The following is a 21,843-nucleotide window of genomic DNA, read 5'->3' as shown; positions in this document are numbered from 1 at the left end:
ACACAGTAAGTGTGTCTGGTTCAATCAACTGTAGTCAAAGACCAATCCACCTGCCTCCACAGCAACTGCAGGAGTTGCGTGGCCTTCCAAACCTCCTTCTCAGCGGCCTGTTCTCTTCTCAAATGGAGGTTTAAGGTGGGTACACAGCTTCCTTCAAGACAGAACCAAACACTTCAGGCAAGTCCTGAGGATTGTTTCCTCTTTCGAAAGATGGGGAGACCATCTGTATCTAGTCTACGGCCACGACCAGATCCAGAGTTAGCCCAGAAATCATGAAGCATAGAACACTGCTCTCCAGGCATCCGAGCAGCCCGTGTCCCTGGGCCACACGATGCTACTGTTGCATCAGCGGTCATCCCCGTGCCTGTCCTGGGAACAATGCTGGAAATCCTCAGGGTACTCTCGTGTCACCGGTCAGGACTCCTCATCTCATCTTCCTGGGAACGTCTGTCTCTGCACCAGCCTCTCCCACTTGAAAAAAGAATTCCTAACAGCAGGCATCTTATTTGTCACGTTATCTCCAGTGGCTAGCACATTTTGCTGACTCTTCATTCGGAATGCTCAGGGGCATGAACCATTTGAAGATGGCGCTAATTACCCATCTGTAGAATTTGGCTTCAAATTGCAGGTTCCCTTGGCAGTTTCAAAGTTGTAAGTTATCCGACAGTTCCATTTCTACTTTGTGTCCATGACTTGTTTATGAATAAACTTTCCCCTAAAGTCGACATTAGTCTAATAAAAGAAGCAAAGATAGTGTGCATCACATCTACATACAAATTTTGTGGAACTGCTACTTGTCAGAATAACCTATTAGCGCTTATGACAGAGCAATATAAAACAAAAAGGAATTTTAGTGAGGTCTAACTTACTTATTGCTTTTTATTTAAAAAAAAAAACCACAGTTTTAAAACAAAGGGTACAATATTGTAAAGTGATTATCCTCTAATTTAAAAAAAAAAACACAAAAGGGACCAAAAAAAAAAAAAAAAAAAAGAATGCTGGTCAGTATTTTTCTCATGGCCAGAGTTAAAAAATTTCTCATCCAGAAATTGAGGGCATTCCATGATTGAATACCCTTATCATATTGCTTTAAAAGACAGAAAGAGTAAAGCTGGCATCCTTTAGCCTATACTAAGCATGAATACAAAGCATGAGAATAAATATGAAACTTTCCTAAATGTCAGATTACAAAACTGCTCAAAACTTTGCCATCGTGACTCATGCAAATACCATGTTAGGTCAACTTAATATTACAAACACTGTATCAGCTCGGAGCCTCTATATCCTTTTCATAAAAAAGAAATTCTCGCTCACTCCTGACGCTGGCAAACAGCTTTGGAGGAAGTAAGTGAACACCTTTGTCCTATGACCATTCTGGAATTTTAATTCTCACACACGCACACACACATACACCCTTACTCGTGAGCACTCATGCGCTTTGCAAAAATACACAAAGGCATGTGTGGACACACAGGCACGTGCGTGCGTGCGCACGCACACACACACCCATCTTTAGGATTTTTAGCTGATCCTAAGCCTGCACTTAAAGTTCTATTCTATATTTTTCTCTGTTATCATCCTGAAAATACTGGTTGCTCAGCAAAAATAATCTTACTTCCTCATTTTCCCACTCTTTCTCCCTCTCTTATTCTCTACCTTTCATGAGCTTTGTTTCCTTTCCTTCCTGACTGATCCAAAATAATCTATCATCTTCCTACTCCCTTGAAGGTTCACTTTATATATAAAATATAGTTATAAACACCTCTTTATTTCTCATCTACCTCTCCAAGGCAGAGTTCGCCCTTTTTTCAATTATTGCCATTCTAAAAATACCCCTCCCCTCTCGAACCATGATGTTCAACGTGTACAGGTTTTACACATGGATAGATTCCCCCACCCCATCATAAAAATAGTTGTTGCCCCCTAAATATAGTCTTCATATAAAGAAACAGAATTGTGAAAATGTGTTCTCATAAACACTGTAGCTCAGTCAGTATCATAAGCAGACAAGATCCTAAAGCTAAAATAACCTATTTGGTTTGGCTTTCTGCCCCCACTTTCTCAACCCCCTAATGTAGAACAGATTGTGTTTGCAACAGGAAGAAATCTTGTCTTCAAAATATGGATTGTGATCATTCATGGCTCCTAATTAAAAACAATTAAATGAAAGAGATATGGGACGATAGTTGCCTCTTCTGGGCAAATGGAGAGAAACCTTATTTCATGGCTGCTGGAGTAAATGGAGTTGGTCCGACACCTGTGATGCGGTCATGGGTGGGAAACCACTGCAGGCGCAGGGAAATACCCTCTTGCCAGGTGGACGGCACCAGCTTCTCAGATTCTCCAAATGGCCACATCTCCGTTGTTTTCCTCATCACCCAGGCAGCCCGGTCTCTTCTGCCTGGAGCAACCATGTTGGTTTGCTCATAATTTCTTTGTCCTTTTGGATCAACTGTGGTCCAAACCCAGGCGATCCTTTGAGTCACACACACACACAAAATCCTTTTTCTTTTGACTCCCAGGAGTTAGAGTTTGATGGGTGGACTGCTTTTTCACTTTATTTTTTCATCACTGTAAATTATAACTTCTGGCCTGCATAAGGATTGCTGAGTTTGTTTGCACTTTAATAAATATTCTATTAAAATGCTTTGACATGTTGATTTCTTGGTTTCTTGGGAGCCCAAGCACCAAAGAAGCTTCCTGGGTGGAAGGAAATTGATTATTCATTGTCTTCTTCCTCTTGGTTGGCATAGATCCCCGCCTCCCAGCGCAAAGCCAATGCGCTCTTTCTTCGATTAACCCGTGTGGCCTCAAGGACCTAAGAGAGAAGGAAAAAAATTACACAGAGTTCATGGATATCAATCATGTACACAAACTGACTTCTCTGTTTCTTTACTCCTTTCCCTCCCTCAACAGTATCTAATGAATGAGGAAAGTGGGAAAGTGTCTGAACCAGCTGGGAGACTAGAGAGAATGAAAGTAAAGGTGGGTGGTGGGAGGTCCTGGCGGTGCCTTCATCTCACAGCCAAAGTTCACTTGCCATCTGACCCATCATTCTCAATATAGAGAGATTTAATTTCCCTGAAATGTTCTGCAAGTTTCGTTGAACTAGACTCGACCCTGCATCGAGCTTTTTGATAATAAAGCGATCGCTACACAGATGAGCGCAGTCTGTTGGCAATGTTTTGCATCTGCACTAGCCAGTATGGCAGCCACTAGCCACATGCAGCTCCTGAGTGCTTAGAACATGGCTTGTGTGGCTGAGAAGCTAAATACAATTTCAGGAGCCTCTTGGATCTAGTGACTACCACATTAGCACAGCTATGCCTGGTCTTAGTCTCCAGAAAAGAATTCCAAACAACTGAACCGGTGTGGAATCATTCCATCAAACTTTATGGACCTATGCAAGCTGTGATCTTATTTATATCACAAAAATCTCCTTTGGTATAATTCAGCTTGCAAGAGGAATTAAGTGGAAAAAAAGAAGAGCTTCTGGGGCCAATAATAAAGGAATCTGAGCATACTGACGTGGCATCAGGGCTGTACATACTCATCAAGGAAATGGAAGGTGACAACATTGAGAACCAATTGGCTCACCACCATCGGGGTGAGGCCACCCTCCCTCTGGTTCCCTAGAAGAGCCTGTGGACTCCGGGGGAAACCTTCGGCCAGTCTGCTCCTGCTCGAGTTTGATCCAGATGACATCCGCGTGAAGGACATTTAGGTTGCCAATGCAGGAGAAACGGTTCAATTTCACAATACTACGCCAAAAGCAAGTCCATGCACACCAGTCAGTTCAACTACTGTGGCGCTGGCTTAGGATGCGCAGTTTCTGAATTTAAAGAAAAGTCCAGTAGGGCCAACACTGGTTGGTTATCCAACCAATATGGAATGAAGCTTTTGTTTATGTGAAGAACAATCATTCTGGCAAGTGACAGAGATGCTGGCAACTTCAGAGAAGCAAGGAGATAAAGGTTTACAAGCAGTGGTGGGAGCCCAGACATAAGCAGATTCTGGACAGATAAAGGTCTGGGAGGGGCAAGGGGAGCAGGGGGTGAATCTCAGTTTGCTTCTCTGCACCTCTGATAGATTAATGGACTTCTCAGAGCTGCAGAGCACTTTTCTCCGGGAAGGCTTCTCTAGTCCTCCTAGCAGGGACGATGGGACACAACTCGGTCAGGTCTCCTGAAGGGATGTTCATCACGAAGAACAGAAGCCATGTCCTGAAGTGTTGGTGTATCAGCATATCATAGTCACTTAGTCAATATCTAAGAAGAAGACATCAGTAGAAGGATGCTTCCAAGTCTGGTGGAGTTAAATAGCAGTCTTCAGGTCCATGCATGGTAACATGGTATCGGGAGGCAGTGTGGGACTGGAATGGCAAGTGCTGAGCTTTACTTCTAGCCCTCTACCTGGAACGTGGTGCTGCTGTTCATGGCATCTTGTGTCTCTGAAACTTTATGTATAAAGAAAGTTTATCCATAAACACAACACCTGCCCTATTTCACAGGCTCTTTCAGGAAGAGGGGTGGACTCTGAAGTCCAGGCAGGTCTAAGGTTAAATCCTAGTAACTACATGACCTTGGGAAGGTTTATTATTTCTGTGCCTCAGTTTCCTTATATGTAAAATGGGTATAATAAAAACTATAGTACCAAGTTGGTCTGAGGAATAAAGGAGGCAGTGGATTTAGCACAGTTTCCAGGGCATAGTAAGTTCTCAAACAGTAGTTATGCATTTCTTGCATCATGTGAAAGGGCTTTATAAGCAATCAAGTGGTATTCTAACATAAGGCATTTTGACAAGGAGCTCTCGTTGTATAAAACAGTCATATGTTTGCCTTGCAGACTGCATATACAAACCAAATGGTTTACATAAGAGCTAAAAATCAGTCTAAGGTTCTGAAAAAAAGTGATCCCATCCATTTCAGACGGACTTAGGCCCCGTTTTAATTCTCAATCATGTTGAATAAATTTACTTTACTCTGTTCTTTGGGAACCCCTATCAATCCAACTACCCAACCATCTTATAGATATTTCTTGGGTTTCTACCAAGTGTTGGGCATAGTACTTCAAGTTTAGGACAGAAGAGTCTCTTCCCTTCTGGAGCTTAGTCACCAAAAAGTGCAATGGGCAGAGAAATGATATTTATAATTATGGAAACATTCAGCACAGCTTGGGTTTGAACATCTACTTGTGGCAACCCAAATAATTCATCTGTACCAATAATGAGCCCTCTTTTCTTCTTTCATTCCCCTAATGTATATGCTACTTATCATGAGCCTGGATTTCTGAGGAAATCTAAAGTCGTCAGTGAAGGCACAGATCAGATGAACAGCAGAGCAAAATAAAAGAGCCAGTGACCTTGCTATAAAATCGTCTTCAGGCCCACGAGGCTTATGGTCTAGGGCTGGCTCAGGAGTGAAGCCATCCTACAGCTGGCCTTTTGAAAATTCAAAGGCCAAGCCCTTGGGGAAGGTATGTAGATGAGTCTCTGCTGCACAATTAATACAGAGTACTGTATGTGTGTGAATAAAGCTCTAGCAAATCTAGAACTCTTGTTCTACATTTCTGCATGTTAACTTTGTTTCCTAAAATGTGTTCCTTTCCTTTCTGGTTTAAGAAAAGCACTTGCCTCCAGGGCTCTGATTATAATTAACACATACATCACAGGTACCATGAACCAGGTGGGGTTTTAATCCTTGCTACTGTTCTATGGGACTCATACTATTACTACCTGCATTTCATATATGAAAAAACTGAACCAAAAGGAGGTTTAAATAATCAGACTAGTAGAAGGAAAAGTTAACATTTGACTCCAGAACTCTGGGTATGGAGTCAGTGGTCTGGAATACCATGTTCCACTGCTGCTCAGTGGCTGGGAGGAATCTGAAGGAGGAAGAATCAGAAAGGACAATATACATTCTCCATAGAAACAGAGAGAAAAAAAAAACATAGAAAGACCTGATTTAAGGTTTTATCTTCCACAAATTAATTCAGATTTAGGTCTGGTGGGAGAAAGGAAAAAATCAATTCTCTCTGAACAGTCCTCTAATATTAATTTTTCTCGCCTATGCTTAGGGAATTCAAGTGAATCACTTCACTTTGAGTAGCAATCAGCGTAGACAATTTTATTTTGGGGATGTGAAACAAAAGACAGATGTGTTAAGTAGTGTTTATATTAATATTTTATCCCCCATCTCTTCCACAGAAGGTAGACAGGGCCCAGTTTTATCTCCCTTGGATGGATGAGACCAGATTTGCATTAATCTTATCTTGACTGCAAAGGAATGTGGGCTTAGGGTCTAATTCTTAAACTACCTTCCCCTCACTGAGAACCACAGTTAGACACTGAAAAAGGTATCTGCAGTATTCTTTTTATACTTTCTGGGAAAAAAAAATACCTAATCATCAATTCATATCTACAGTTAACTACATTTATTTTGCTAAACATGGATATGTAAAATGTATTGTGTTGGCCAAAAAGATTATTCAGGTTTTCTGTGAGATGGAATAGAAAACCCAAACAAACATTTTGGGTCAACCCAATGTATTGTGCTATAGGTTAGCACAGCCAATCTGAAGAACAATTTGCTATAGGTAGTGAATGTGAGTCTGTATAAGCCCCGGAACAAGTACTTTTACTTCTAGATATATTTGTAGACCTTCTTCCATGGGTCACACGAAGAGCTATGTACAGTAACATTCACTGATTCATTGTTTGTAATGGCAAAGAAAAGACACAACCTACATTTCCCTCACTAGAAGGACGAATCAATACATATGTACTCATTCAATGGAACACTATAGACGGCAGCTATGATGAGTAAAACAGAGCTGTAAGTATCAACATGGACACATTAAAAAATAATGCAGACAGAATAAAGATTACTGGATGCTAAAATATATTTATGGAAAGTTCTAAAACATGCAAAACCATTAGATACAATTTATGTATACAGACATATATAGTATATAGCATAAGGATAAAAACATGCATGGAAACAATCAATGCCAAACTCCAGAGAAGTTCTCTCTCCAGAGAGAAAGAAATGAGAGCTGGGAGAAGTAACAAGAGGGCTTGAACGGTATTGGTAACATTAATTTCTTTATAAAATATTAAGCAAATATTACAAAATGACAAGAATGGACAAAGCTGGCTTCATTATTTTACTCGGTCATATACTTGGCACACTGGCGCCTTCTTGCTCCATGGGATCACAGACATTGTTCAGGTGACTACTATCTTCTCAGAACCTAGAAAGTGCCTGATGTGAAATAGGTCCTGGATAAATTGTTCATCAGGTGAACGAATAAATGATTCTCTACAATTCTGTACATCTGCAATAATGCTTTTAAAATAAAAATAATGCTACAGGAATAAAAAATATAAAAACCAATATGCTTTCTCATAGCACATAAATAAGTCAATATATATTTCCAAAAACGGAAAACATTTTAAAATGTGCTTTTTCATAGTACAGGTTTGAGAAATTTGTGTAGAAGGAAGTCGTAGGGACAAGGAGGTGGAGGGGAAATTTAATGCTTGCAGGAGCGTCCAAAACAAAAACACAGGTTTAAAGATGGCAGGGAGGGGGAACTGGATTGGTTCACAGTTGGAATAAGTTATCCTAAAGTGATGGCGTGGAGCTCTCCGGGTTTGTGTTAAGCCAAACCAAGGACTGATCCAACCCAACAGCCCCTGTCCTCTTGAGCTACATGATTTTCTAACCAGACCAGAGCAGATTTGTTATCAGCTTCTAAAAAAACAAACAAACAAAAATCCAAATAGCCCATTGGTTGTGCCCTCTAGTCCAAACATCTTCCAGATCCACGAGCAAGGCGAGGTCTTGTCCAGCCCAGCACACAGCACAGCAAAGCAGTCTCGTATACCACTGTTGCATAGACGCCAACATTTCAAGGCAATCATCCCATTCAGAAAAGGAAGGGAGGGGAAAACAACCATCAGGAAATGGCAAACCACAACAGCATGCACTTGGGTCAGGCATGCAGGAAAACCAAGACAAACAAGTGGAAAAGTACCTCGGAAGTCACCTTGCAAGACAGTAACTTAGAGGTGTACTGGCAGAGAGGGAAAAACCAGGGTTAGTAAATAGCAGAGACACAGGGAACACCCCTCAGCTGGGGACCACGTGGGGGGCGGGGTTTGGGGAGGGACAGGAGGGGAAGTGACGTCAGGAGACCAGGACACACCCACACCAAGGCTTGCTTCATCTGATATCAGTTTATTTAAAAGTGTATCTTTTGTAGCAAGCAGATACCCTACTATTCCTTCATAAAATATCAGATAAGCCAGACTTTGTTAATTCAAGATTTGTCATTTCCATTTGCTATGATCTGAATTAACAAGATTCTTTCCCCTGTTGTTGATGCAACCAGCTGCCCCCCAGCAAGATCTTTAAGGGTCATGTTGGACTTGTTAGAATCTGTAGACAAACGGCCCTTTCCTCTTCCTGTAGGCCTCTCTGAGTCCAAAGTAGTCTTGTCATCTGTTGTCCCATGAAAAGAAGACCCTAATCACAGACAAAGAATGGTTTGAGTGCAGGTTTGTGGAGGCAGATTCTCTGAACCTAATCTAAGGATGGCACTGCCATGAGACGGCAAGCAGCCTGCTTAATCTCTACCTTGGGAGGCCTAGATAGGTTCCTGAGAATAGGGGGATTATGTCGGAACTAGAATAATCCTTTAGTTCCTCTAGGAAACTAAAAGTCACTGTAAAGAAAGCTCAGCTAAAAAAGGTCCTGGCTGTGGGTGATGAGTTAAAGGGAGCGACTTCTGACAGCTCCTTCCAGACGTGTGGTCCTGACCTTGCATTTACACCGCACAGGACCCTGAAGGCACTGACTGGTTTGTGGCAGGGTGACCACAGGCTGGATGGAGGATCATATGACTGTGATCACCGACTGCTTCTTAGGTGTTGCATTTGGAAAACCATGTTGCATCACGATCAGACTGATGACCAGGGGCTGATGAATGGGGAGTGTTCCCCTCCTCTGCACGTTCCCAGGGTGTGTGTGAGAACCTGAGTGAGCTGGGGGCCTGAAGCATCACTGAAGGTGACGGAGCTTTCAGCCTGTGGTGTAGGGGCACTGGAGGCAGACGAGCTTCCTCCGCCCACCCAGTGAGAGTTCAGCTAGAATTCGCCAAAGATGTCTTGGTCTGGAAGGAAGTGTGTGTCAGGAATTCTTGGAAAAGTAGTGACTTCTAGCCCAGGAATTAACCCAGGAATCAAAGAGACCTTGGTTTAACCCAGGAATCAAAGAGGCCTTCTCTTATTCCAAGACAGGCAGGAAAGGCTGAAAGCCCTCTCAGTAACTACCTTGGGGGCAAAGGAGAAAGAAAGAGAACACAGGAAAACCCCCCAAGGGTAGATTCTGTGCGAGGCCTGAGGATGGGGCTAAAAGCCCAGGAGGCTGTACTTTGGACTCAGCACAGCATCCCTTTCACTGAGAAAGGGAAAGCAAGTCTACCAAACAAGTTCAAGAGCACTCCTGACTCAAGAACTCATAGCCTTCCAAGACTCAGGTCAGGCTGGAGGAAAAACTGGCCAGAAAAACAGTGTTGCTTCAATATCATTTCTTTGCAAGGTACCAAGAAACCCTACAGGAAATGATGATTCATTAGGACCTTACGAGTTGCATGACTGACCAGACACAGCATCAGGCCCAGATAAGGGGACATCTCCATGTAAGATGACATTTCCAGATAAGAGAAACCTATACTGCGAGCAGGACAGCTGCTCTGCACAGAAATACCAGGTGGGGGATGGATGAGGCTGAGCTCAGTGCCCCGGTCTCCTCCCCAGCTGCGCAGCCGACTAGGACTGCCTCCTCACAGAGTTTTGGAAAAGCGTGCCTTTTCCTAATTCTCACAAGAGTCCTTACAGGCTGGTAAACAGCCCGAGGTAAGTGGGTAGGGTTGGGGTTAGCAATCCTCCTACCCCTAAATTAGCCAAGGGGGCCACTAAGAGGTACAGCCTGGCTGAACCTGAAGCATGGTGACACTCATCAGTGACCACACCAAGCAGAAGGCCCCAGCCCAGGCGGATGAAGACCGTTGCGACTGAAGCGTTAATGTGCCCCAGGTTTGAGCTGGGGAACAAGGATGGCCATTTGGGGGTCATTTTTTCAGAAGAGGGTTTGAGCTGGTTACTTGTCACTGATTTCATCCCCAACTGCAAAATGAAGCAAAACATCCACAGATGACTTCCACATCACCAAAACAGTGACTTCTGGGCAGATGTTCCCAGAGAGAGATTCGTGATCTCATATTTCACCTTCTGTCATTCTCTGAGCCCTCACTTTGGTTCGAGCAGGAGGGAGGCTAGCTGAAGAGTATGAAAAAGAGCACTAAGTACTGTGCAGCTGCCTCAGTGCCACCGCCTGCCAGGGACTCCTTGAGCCAGAGGCTTCCCTCCTATCCCACATATGATATCCTATCAAGTGGGGAAATGGAAGGTCCTGAACTACGGACAGGTCTCCAGATGCCAGCGCTACTCTGGGGTGGAGGGTTGCTATACCTGTTTTGATGATAAGGATCAGTTTTTTTTTTCCCAGATAGGTTGGCAGAAACTACTCATGCAAACTCCAGGGATAGCTACACTTGTCTTCTCTTTCTTCTCTCCTCCCACCCTCATTAACATCATTGTACCTAGCGCATCACCACGCACACATTCCAATTTTGCTTTTAAGCCTGCTTTCTCCTTGGCAAGTACAGTATGTAAGAATTTTCTTCATTCAGTTCAGAAAGAGCTTGCTACTTCCTAAGGGTGAACACGTGGTTGGGTCCTGATCACACGTGAGCGACTCATAGCTGCCGAGTGGCTTTGGGGAAGAAATGGTGGCAGGCCCAAGTGCTGAGTCACAATGGCCCCAGATGAGTTAGGATGATAGAAGCTGGAGGAGCTAAGAAGCCACATCTTACCCCAAGGATCATGTATGTGCATGGAGCAAGGAGAAAAGAATTACCAGCTTCTGGGGCAGGGAAGCCAGTGACAAAATTCTGGCTTCAAGCCATCCATCTGCTCCCTATGGTTAATATTTTGGTATGAGAGACAATTAAAGAAGGGCCACAGATCAGCTAGGAAAAGAGATGAAGGCTTGTTCATTCCTACAGGTAAACTTCAACATATTCTGCAGTGACTGATGGTAACACAATAGAAAGATTCCTTGAATCAAAAGGACGAAGACAGGTTAACAGGCGGCTCTGAGATGAAGTCTCACTGATGATCACTCGTTTGCTTTAGAAGCAACTGTAGTATTTGTTTCTTCCAGATTTGGGTCTCTTAAAAGAGATCCAGTAGGTTGGATAGATTTTTTTTCTAACCCTAGGAACTTTCAACAGTGAAAAACTTGGTTCTCTTGCAGTATCAAAGACAGTGCAGAGCACTTGGCCTTGACTTTGAGATCTGGGAATATGAACAGTTTGCTTAGTAGGTTTCTTCCTTTTCTAAAATGTTGATATACTTGAAAAAAAAAAAAAAAAAAAACAGAGACAGGAGTGTGTAAGTAAAGGGCAACCAGTGTTAAAAGGCTGATTCCAAGCAGCTTCCTTCATGCAAAGGGGGAAATCCAACCTGAGTGGTATATGTCAGGTGGCTGCCTAAGTGTCAGTCTGTTCATCTCTGCCTATGACATGAGCTCAAGCAGGCTCTTTACTTCCAGGTATGGTGTTTTCCCCTGACACCTGCCCTTCAACACAAAAGGCATGCACAGGAGATACAGAGAGGGTGCTTCAAAATCACTCGTCTGGATCACATGCAAAGTGATCCCTTAGTTCCTCCGTATCCCCACATCCCAGCCAACTTCCACCAAGGCTGCCGATAGACAGTGTGAAATTGTACATACAGCCCTAAGCTTCAAGACAGTCACAGGCTCCAGAAAATACCTAAAGGTTAACTCCATAATTTTAAGGAGGGCTCAAAGAAGGGCAGAAAGGGTCTTCCAGGCTCAGAGAAGGAGCCCCAGTGGTGGAAACCTCAGCAGCAGCCAACAAGGGCCAGGCCCATCCCACTGTACAATACAGGAACAGCCCAGAAATATTCCAGCCCCACAGAGGAGCTGGGTTAGCCTTCCAAGCAACTGAGGTACAAGCCCAGGTAAGAGGAGGCTGAGAGACACCAAGTGGGTCATTCGTTTGCCACAGGCACGTTCACTTTCTTTCTTTACCACTAAAATGTTCAGTATCTGGCTTCAACCCCAGAAATCCTTTCACTCAGCCACCCAGAATATGAAAGGCAGTTAATCAGCATGGAACTCCTACTGTGAGCCCCATCGTGTTCAAGTTTAAGGTGAGCAAAGAATTTATCATCCAAACTGGGGCACTTTTAAGAGGGAAAGGGGATGCTATTAATAATTACACAAGGATAAGAGGCAGAAACCAGGCCTGTCCTGGGTCAACTGGGGCATATCCTCAACCGACCTGAGCTATTTCAGGGGAGGAGGTGGTTACCTCAATAAATGCTAAGAGACAGAAGCCAGCAGACTCCGAGGAAGTTGACATGGACCCCTGAGGCTGATCCCCAGGCTCCTGGCTGTGCAGGCTGTGGGGAACAAGGGCTCTTAAGTCCCTTACTAGAGAAAGAACCCACAGAGCTGACGACTTCCTTTGCAGTTGATGGGAACTTCACATGCAAAGTTTTCGGAGTTGAGGGTAGCAGGGTAGCTGTGTGGTTTTTAACTGTCATTTTAAAAAGCTCTTTCCTGACAAACTGTACACACGGGCTTGGTAACAGCCCAAAACATACTGAGTCTTCTGAGCACTATGTACCATTTATAGGGATTGCCCGGAGCAGACACTGAAGGATCAGCCTTGTCATGGTTCTCTGCAGCATCCCTGACCTTTTTGGCACCAGGGACCAGCTTCACAGAAGACGCTTTTTCCATGGACCAGGGTCGGGCTGGGGGGATGGTTTCAGGATGATTCAAGTGTATTACATTTATTGTGTACTTTATTTTGATTATTGTGACATTAACTCCATCTCAGATCATCAGTCATTAGATCCCAGAGGTTGGGGACTCCTGCCTAGAGAAATAACATCTATACAGAGCAGGCGAGCAATGGCTGTGGTCAGCTCCCTGGTGTCTGTGGGTGATTTCGAGGAGCTTATGTCCTTCTTTCTGTGTTCCCCCTGCGTGGTATCTTTCTACACATCCCATAGCTCATGTACAAGCCATGCCAGTAGATTCAGACCAGAACTTGGCAGTAAAAAGACCCACTCTTGGCATGATCAATGTTTCTGAGAAACAAGACAAACCCCAACCCAACTCCAGGCACGTTAAAACCACACATCTGAAAATTGGTGCTGGCACCATGATGCTGGCCAGACAACCGCACACACATCAGAGCCTGATCCACGGTACCATACACCAGGCCGACGTTCACCCCTGGATGCAGGAAAGAGGAAAGGAGGAGAAACTTACACTACTATCATCCATTCTCTCGCGCCTTTTAGATTTGTGTGTCTCATAGTCTTCCATGAGGGTCTGCATCAGATTCTTGGGCCGCTGCGATCCGGCAGCCTCTTCGGGGGCTATGTCAGGCTGCAAGCTGGGACCTTCAGGTGTGGGGGATGGAGGAGGTTTGACTTTCTCTATTTTCCCTGAAACAAACAACACGAAGAGAACACCCTTTCTAATAAGCTTGTCTGCTCATGACGGCTTTCGGAAAGAAGAGAACGCTGGCAAAAAAGCAACCTGTGACATAGAGCGTGGTACCAGAACGATGGTTAAGTGCAGATCATTTTATTACAAGCATCCAAGTGCTTAAGGATTAATGTCACAAATGCATCCAACAAAGACCTCAAGGAAACTGGTTCTAAAGTCAGTTAGGCCAAAGAGACCTAGACCTGTCAAGCATTTCGCAAATATATGTCAGGCAGACAGACAGACAGACAGACAGACATTGGCTCTGGTTGTTTTGGGGGACATGTATTCTATTCGAATCTTAAAGACCCATTTCTTACAGATAAGGAAAACTGAGGCTCTGCAAAGGGAAGGCTCTGCTGAGTCACCAGGATGCTGGCGATGGTAACCAGGTCTCCTGGTTTCCTTCCCAGGCTCCTTCTCTTCTATCAGAGGTCACTGATGGTCAGACGACCAGCCCAAGATTTTTGTATGGACAGCAGGGGTTGTAAAATCCCTGAGTGAGAACTAAGGCTGTTCTTCCTGGTCTTACATCAATCTGCCAGCTTCATTTTTTACCTTACCTGTCATGGTCTTGAAAGCATTTAGGTTTGAGTTCCCAGATCTTAAGGAATGAATGCCAACAACCGCAGGTTCAGTGTTGTAGGAAAGGGGTGTGACAGACTTGGGAAAGGTGAGGTTTCAGCTTTTGAGATGCCAAGCAGGAATTCTCAGGATGAGATCAGGGCCACAGTCACAGTGGTGTGGTGATGTCAGGCACTGCCACTAAGACTGCCCGCATCCCACCCTCTCGGGAAAAGCCTGGCCCTGACTTCTGGCCCAGGTAGAAGTGGGTTTTATTGCCAGAGCCCCAAACACACCTCTGAGAAGTAGCTTCAGGTTCAACAGTCATGATGTTCCCAACTACGCCCCTTGTGGGAGACACAGGGACTGTAAACAAGGAACGTAGAGAAAACAGACAAAATATATGGGCCTATTTTAAGCACAAAAGTTTGGAAATGACCAGGGGAGGTTCAAGACCCACTTGACCCACCTCCTGCAGACTCAGGATGAAGGTAGATCATCTTTCTTTGCCTTACTCCCCAGAATGCCTGATGTAGCCAGCCAGAATGATAAGTGAAGCCTGGGGTCTGTGTCTCTATGTGGGTGGCTATAAGACTTTACCAGGCAGAGCTCCTTTGATGGGAGGCGGGAAGCCCCTCAGAGTTCAAGAAGCTTGGGTTTTAATTTCTGCTCTCCCATGAGCCAGCCATGAGGTTGGCTGTGGACAACCATGTTATATTTCCACTTTAACCTTGGACTGATCACTTAGGTTCTCCAAGTTTCAACTTCCCTAGCAAGGAAATGAGAATACAGGGAAACGCTGTCTTGGAAGTCCTTCTTGGAAGTCCACTCTAACGCAAACGTTTTGCTATTCTATCAAATATATTTGGCAAGAAGATCAACCTTTACCGGTTTAAAGAAAAAGTATACGACCAGCCCATGTGGCAATTATGTAGGAAATGATTTTTACTACATGGGCACCATTACATTAGTAACTTAATGAAACTCACTGCTTTGATCTCAATTACCCAGATCATTGGTAAAAAGTCTTTTGATATTAACAGTAAGGGTACAAATATTTGAAGGTCTTGAAATCCTCTGGAAATGGTTTCTATTTTTCATTATGAAAATCAGGGAATACTATCATGATGCCAATGGACTTATCAACTATATTAACATTTATGAAGATTTTACCACTCCTGTTTTATCTATGCTACCTTCCTGCCTTCCTCGCACCCCTCTGTATGAAAATATTTGAAGCAATCTCAGACCTCAGGCAATATAATTCTGGAATACTTAGTATGTATTTCTAAAAATTTTGATTAACTTTTATAATGAAGCTTTGAGAAATAATACAGCCCAGTGGCCAGCACGCAGTTCTAGAGCCAGTGTGCTTGGGTTTGAGTTCATTACTTAGCAGCAAAATACCCTTGGGCAAGTTACTTGTTTGGTTTTTTTGAAGTTTTTCTATCTCAGTTTCCTAATCTATAAAACTGGCATGTTGGTAGAAGTACCTACCTCACACAGTTGGTAAAAGAAGCAAATTAATATTTATAAAGTTAATCTTCGGAACAGTAAGCATCCAATGAGTCTAGCTGTTATTTATTTGGAATCTGAAAGAATAATTATGTCTCTGGAGTAAGAATGAGCAACTTCCCAGGAAATTCTGCATAAAAATTTTGCAGCTCTTTTAAAACTAGAAACAGATACCAAAAGATCAGGTCGGTTACTTTCCAACTGACCTCTCCAGAGGTCCCAATCATCTACTAGCCATTCCTCCAGCACTAAACTCCTAGAAAGACAGTCTCTATTCACTGCCTGAAACTCCACCCTCCACACACACCACGGTAGGACCCCTGACTCAGAGCACTTCGTTTATACTTCTGTGAAAGCCTTTTTCACACACTGACTAGTGTCACATCTGGTTGTTGAAGCTTTCCTTCTCAGTTAAGCTATGAAGTCACCTGAAGATAGGAACCATTTCAGTCGGGGGCTAAGAATCCCCCCGACTCATCTGAACATACACTCAACTAGAGCAGGACCTTGTCTGCCCTGGTCTCCGCCAGATCCCAGCACCAACTGCGGCATCTGCCAGAGGCAGGAGTTCATGGCTCTTGAATGAACCAGCAAGTCCACTGTGAAACACACATAGCGGCCACTAATTAAATAACTTGTGGACCGGGACAGAATTCCCAGTACAGAATCTGAGCAATGAGTTTAAATGTCTTCACCAAAGCACATGAAATAAAACAATTGTGGTCTACAGAACCACAGACACCAACAGCTTTGGAGTAACAACAAACACATTTATACAGCATTTCAATGATAGGTTTCTTCATGTCATTTGATCCTTAAAACAACCCCAGGATGTAGTAATCAGGGTGGCTGTCATGACATCTCTGAACAGTATAGACCCTGGAGGCTCAGATGCTTAACATCAGTCCAAATTATATTAGCTAGCAACAGTCAAGGTTAGGTCTGGAACCCAAATTGTGTTGATTGTTGCTAAATTATATAATTGGGTGTGTGCTGAAAGAGAATAACAGAGGTGAAAAGTTACTACAGAGAAGTGGTTGGCTATTAAACATTAAAGCCATTTCCTGCTCCTCTGTCCATGGGACTTTCCAGGCAAGAGTACTGGAGTGGGGTGCCACTTCCTTCTCCAGTTTATTTCTTAGTATTCCAGCAAATCCATCCCTGAAGCCAGTTTTACCGGTTACAACCACTAGAGGTCACATGGCTAACAGGAACCAAAGACTGCCTTAGCAGGTCTGCAGCAGCGGCTTCCAGAGAAGGTGGCTGGGACATCTGGGAGACAACAGGTTTCAGATAACCAAGCTCACGTCTGAGCCTCAGGAGAAGCAGTCACAGGTCAGGAGACACTGCACCCCACCCCTAGACCTCTGGTCTGGTTGATATCGGGGGAAGTCAGCTTGGTGGGGCTTCTCTGCTGTGGTCTCCAACCACCCTGCCTCCAATATGGTTCCAACTAAGCCTGGAATTCTCACACCATCTTAGGAATCATACAGGTCATCAAAAACCTAGTTTGCAGCTCAACCAAGTTTTCCCCTTGATTTGTTGTTGTTCAGTTGCTAAGTCATGTCCGAAGCTTTGGGACCCCATGGACTGTAGTAAACCAGGCTCCTCTGTTCACAGGGTTCTCCAGACAACAATACTACAATGGGTTGCCATTTCCTTCAGGGGATCTTCCCAGACCAGGGATCGAACCCATGTCTCCTGCACTGGCAGGAGATTCTTAACCACTGAGCTACCAGGGAAGGCCCTTTTTCCCTTTGATCAGGATCATGAAAAATGTCTCATGCTCATCCCCCAGTAGGAGACACTGCAGACACCACCATTTGGGCCTCATGACACAACAAGTAACAAGTGATGCAAGTAATTTGTGGTACAGGCCTGAGAAGTCTCTCTCTTCCTGGTCTACAGCCCTGGAAGGCCTCTTGAAATTCCTTGGCCCTTAGGACACAATTCATCAGGATCTTCAAACAGTGATGGTTATCTCTGGTGTGTGCTGGCATGTACCAGATTCCACTACCCTCAGGCTCCATCTCCACTTGTCTCACCAAAACGTGTTCGCAGTCTGTTGTCAACTGAAGGACTGAATAGCTGACAGGAGCTGAAGTGTCCTCTATTTCAACGATAAACATTCTGCTATCTAGTTTCTTACCTGGGCAGAATACTCTACAAAACATTTCTCTTAAAGGAGCCCAGTGAGCATCCCTGGAATGTCATGCAGACCTCAGGGCAGACCTGTGTTGGTCTTGGCCAAGAGCTGGTACCTGACATTTACAGAGCAGGGGTAATGTGAGTTTTACGACTGACATAGGAACCAAAAGAACAAAGCTAGATTGCAATTCGGAGTGGAAGGTAGAAAATGTTCTCAAGTTTATGTCATACACATGATTTTGTCCAAACTATTCCATCTAGAGTGATTTTAGATTTAAGCATTTAAAGGTGTTTGAGGATAAGCAGCTTCACTTGGCAGGATGATGCCAAAGCTGTGTTTCTAAAATCATGTCCCATTACCTTAGCTTTGTAAGATAGTACTCAATGCTGCAAACAGCCAAAAAGTCATTGGTCAAATAAATTTGAAACATACTAAAGGAAGTTTTAAAGATAAAACAAGATAGATTTTCTTTACCAGAGGACTTCTCTAAAGTTTTACTGTTAATATGATTGTGAATCTCTAGTTTAAGGATGGGTGTACACCACTTCTCAAATTTATTTAATTAGAGAACCTCATTTCACAGAATCCCTATTAACACCTCAAGGAAAACAGTTTGGGAAATTACCATTCTATACTAGTTAACCATTAACCACCAACTGTAGGCACAAGTTCAGCTAATAATTAAGTATGGGCACAAAGCTTATGTATAAGAACTTTTATTACTGTTTGTTTGTTTATAATTACATATGTGGAACAACAAAAGCATCTGGCTGTGGGACAAGGGTTAACTTAGTTATGGCTTATCCAGATGTTGGTGTATTATTTAGCCATAATAAATCATGTTTTAGCCTCTCAAATTTAAAGGAACAGTTACAGTCATGGAAAGATACTCAAAATACATTAAGACAAAAAGCGGATTACAGAAGCAGAAATACTGCAGGGGTTTAAGTGTGCAGGCTCTAGAGCTGGAGTGCCTGGTTTAAATCCTAGCTCACTACTTATTAGCTGTGTAAAAGTTAAAAAAAAAAGTGCACACATGACACACAGTAAAAACTAAACCAGGGTAAGATGAACAGTCTATGGTGGGCAGAATAAAGGCTTCCACAAGCATATCCAAGCCCTAATTTCCCAAACTTGTGAATATATTACTTTAGATGGCAAAAGGACTTTGAAGGTGTGATTAAGTTAAGGACTTTGAGATGGGAAGACTATTACAGATTATCCAGTTTGGTGAAATGTAATCACAAGGGTCCTCATAAAAGAGATGGAGGGGGATCCGAGAGCGAGATCTGGAGATGCTATGCGGTTGGCTTTGAAGATGAAGGAAGAGATCACAAGCCAAGGAATGCAAGCAGCCTGCAGAACGGGAAAAGGGAGGGAAATGATCCTCCCTAAGAGCCTCTAGAAGAAACACAGCCCCACCAACATCTTGACTGTACCCCAGAATGACTATATTTTAAACTGCTTGAAATGCTAAAACCTAATACCACAGATTATGTGGCTTTAACAGCACAAATGATTTTCTCATCCTTCTGGAGGCTGGAAGTGTGAGATCAGCATGGGTACCAGCATGCTCAGGTTCTAGTGACAGTATCCCTCCTATCGTGCAGGTGGCTAACCTTCTTGCCGTGACCACCCATCCCAGGCTCTCTGGTCTTTCTGTATAAGGGCATTAATACATCCTAAGTGGCCTCACCCTCATGACCTCATCTAACTCTAATTATTCACAAGGGCCCTGTCTCCAAGTACCATCACATCAGGGTTTAGGCCCTCAACAACTTGAGGGGGGCAAAATTCAGTCCACAGCTGACACATTTCAGATTTCTGAGCTCGAGAACTATAAGATAATAAATGTGTGTTAAGTCACTATGTTCTGTGCTGTGCTCAGTCATGTCTGACTCTCTGTGGACCCACGGACAGTAGCCTGCCAAGATCCTCTGTCCATGGAATTTTCCAGGCAAGAATATTGGAGCAAGCTGCTACTTCCAACTCCAGAGCATCTTCCAGACCCAGGGACTGAAAACTATCTCTTGCATCTCCAGCATCGGCAGGGGGATTCTTTACCGCTAGTGCTACCTGGGAAGCCTGTTAAGTCACTGTATTTGTGATCTGCTACAGCAATAGGAGACTAATACACACACAGACCTAATGTTATCTTCCACGCACGTGAAGTGCATGAGAATAATTAGATAGGTAGTGGTTAGGATTACAAATCACTTTTACTTTTATCCTTTGTTCTCCACATTTTTTCTGCAATAAGCATGAATTAATTTTAAATTATACAACAAGCCAGAATTTTTTTCCTTTAGGTATTACTACCCATGCTAAGAAAAGTAGATAAAGTTGAGGCTTTAACCTTCATGGACTAGGCAGATCCAGGAGCTCTTGTGTCTCACCAGGCAGCACAGGCCCAGGGGAAGCCCTGGGCTAACCCCTCCTGGAGGCCTCAGAGAAGCCCTGGTCTTGTCTACATGACATGGGGAGGCAGAGTGAGGAGCAGAGGGGGCAGCAGAATGACACTCCCAATTCGTAAATGCTGTCTCCCATGATGCGTGGAAGAAAAAAACCAGGACCCATGAATTTGTGTTTCTGTTTACTATAAATAGTTAAGACACTTTCTGGTCCAGAGAGAGCGAGCCACGCCTTGACTCGCTTCTGGCTTTTCCAAAGATGGATTTCCCTGTGCTGATGGGAGAAGAGAGAAAATCCCACAGTTCCTCCCCCTCAAGGGAACCAGAGTGGAGGATGCATGTCCTGGGTACACAGGTGCCGCCTTTCCTGATGGCCCACACTCTCCCTCTTCAGGAACTAACTTCAGGACTAACTTCTATGAAGCCACGAGGGTGGAGTCCTAATGTTTAGAAAATTATTTCGGTCAAATATTAGCATTCTGGTGAGTATCATATTCTATATACATGGCATCTGACGTCTTAAAAATCAAAGATCCTTTGTTTCTACATTTCTCAAAAGAAAAGAGAAAGCCATCACCCACTCTTATTTAAAAATCAAACTGAACAAAGACGCCCACCAAATAACATGCCTTGGCCCAAGCCTCCTTCAATGATCTCCTTTCTTCATGGAGCCTTGGGGTGCGCTTGCAAACATCTAAACGACTCACAGATCACCAGAAAGAAAGAAGTCCAGACTTATGTTTTGCAATTCCATTTCCTCCCAGTACAGGGGAATATCCTGCCTGTTGGATCCCACTGGCTTGTATGGTTTCAGCTGTGACCCACACACCCTTGCTCCTTTCATCTCCTCCTTTTGAAGGCCCCAGGAGTGGGAGAATGCGATGATATGCATCTTCATACTAGAAGTCTAGCTCAGAAATGAGAAATATCCCTATCTGCTGACACAAGTCTCAGAAACTTCCAAATATTACTACTTCAAGGTAAGGAGGGATGAGTTGCGATGAGCTGTCATTTCTCTGAATGGAGCTGGAAAAGGAAAACTGGAGAAGGAAAGAGTTTTGCATCTCCAGGGAAAATATACTTTAAGACCAAAAAAAAGAAAAAAAATTTAACTAAACCAGTAAGAATGAAAATCATGGTAAGTAGCGATTCCTGGACCAAGATCTTTTGGTTAAACACATTTCTACCAACATGGTGAGCCTGGCTCTATGAAGAAGATGACAACCACCCCCTGAAAGAAAATATTTTCATGGTGATTTGTAATTTCATTCTCACCCAACATACTTAATAATGGCCTTTGTTTTTTGAAATCACAGGTGACTATTGAAAGCTAATTGTGAACTCAGACGTTATGAGAGAAACTAAATCTAAGGAAATAATGATGAATACTTCTCAGGACTAGAAAGCAATTTTATAAAGCATGCTGTGCCATTTATGTCAGGCTCCCAATAGCTACTGAATAACTCTTAACTAACTCTGTTAAAAGTTTTTTAAGTCTTTTCCTAAAACATAAAAACTGCAATAACAACAAAAATAATAATAA

At 43.5% G+C, this 21,843-nt stretch overlaps 1 protein-coding gene across 1 annotated transcript in view; it reads right to left on the bottom strand.

Annotated features, from left to right (window-relative positions):
• Positions 1–952: 952 nt before the first annotated feature.
• The window catches only part of PALM2AKAP2 (PALM2 and AKAP2 fusion), a 369,435-nt gene continuing 348,544 nt past the window's right edge, over positions 953–21,843 (bottom strand). The window contains exons 9-11 of the mRNA XM_052644634.1: positions 13,440–13,618; positions 8,041–8,079; positions 953–2,818 (exon numbers count right to left, since the gene is read on the bottom strand). Of these exons, the coding sequence (XP_052500594.1) occupies positions 2,720–2,818; positions 8,041–8,079; positions 13,440–13,618 (317 nt within the window). The 3' untranslated portion in view covers positions 953–2,719. The remainder of the gene's footprint in view (positions 2,819–8,040; positions 8,080–13,439; positions 13,619–21,843) is intronic.

The sequence above is a fragment of the Budorcas taxicolor genome, chromosome 8, assembly GCF_023091745.1.
Source record: "Budorcas taxicolor isolate Tak-1 chromosome 8, Takin1.1, whole genome shotgun sequence".
Taxonomy (NCBI): Eukaryota; Metazoa; Chordata; class Mammalia; order Artiodactyla; family Bovidae; genus Budorcas; species Budorcas taxicolor.
The sequence above is the reverse complement of the archived record's forward strand: the minus strand, read 5'-3'. Positions and strand labels throughout refer to the sequence as shown.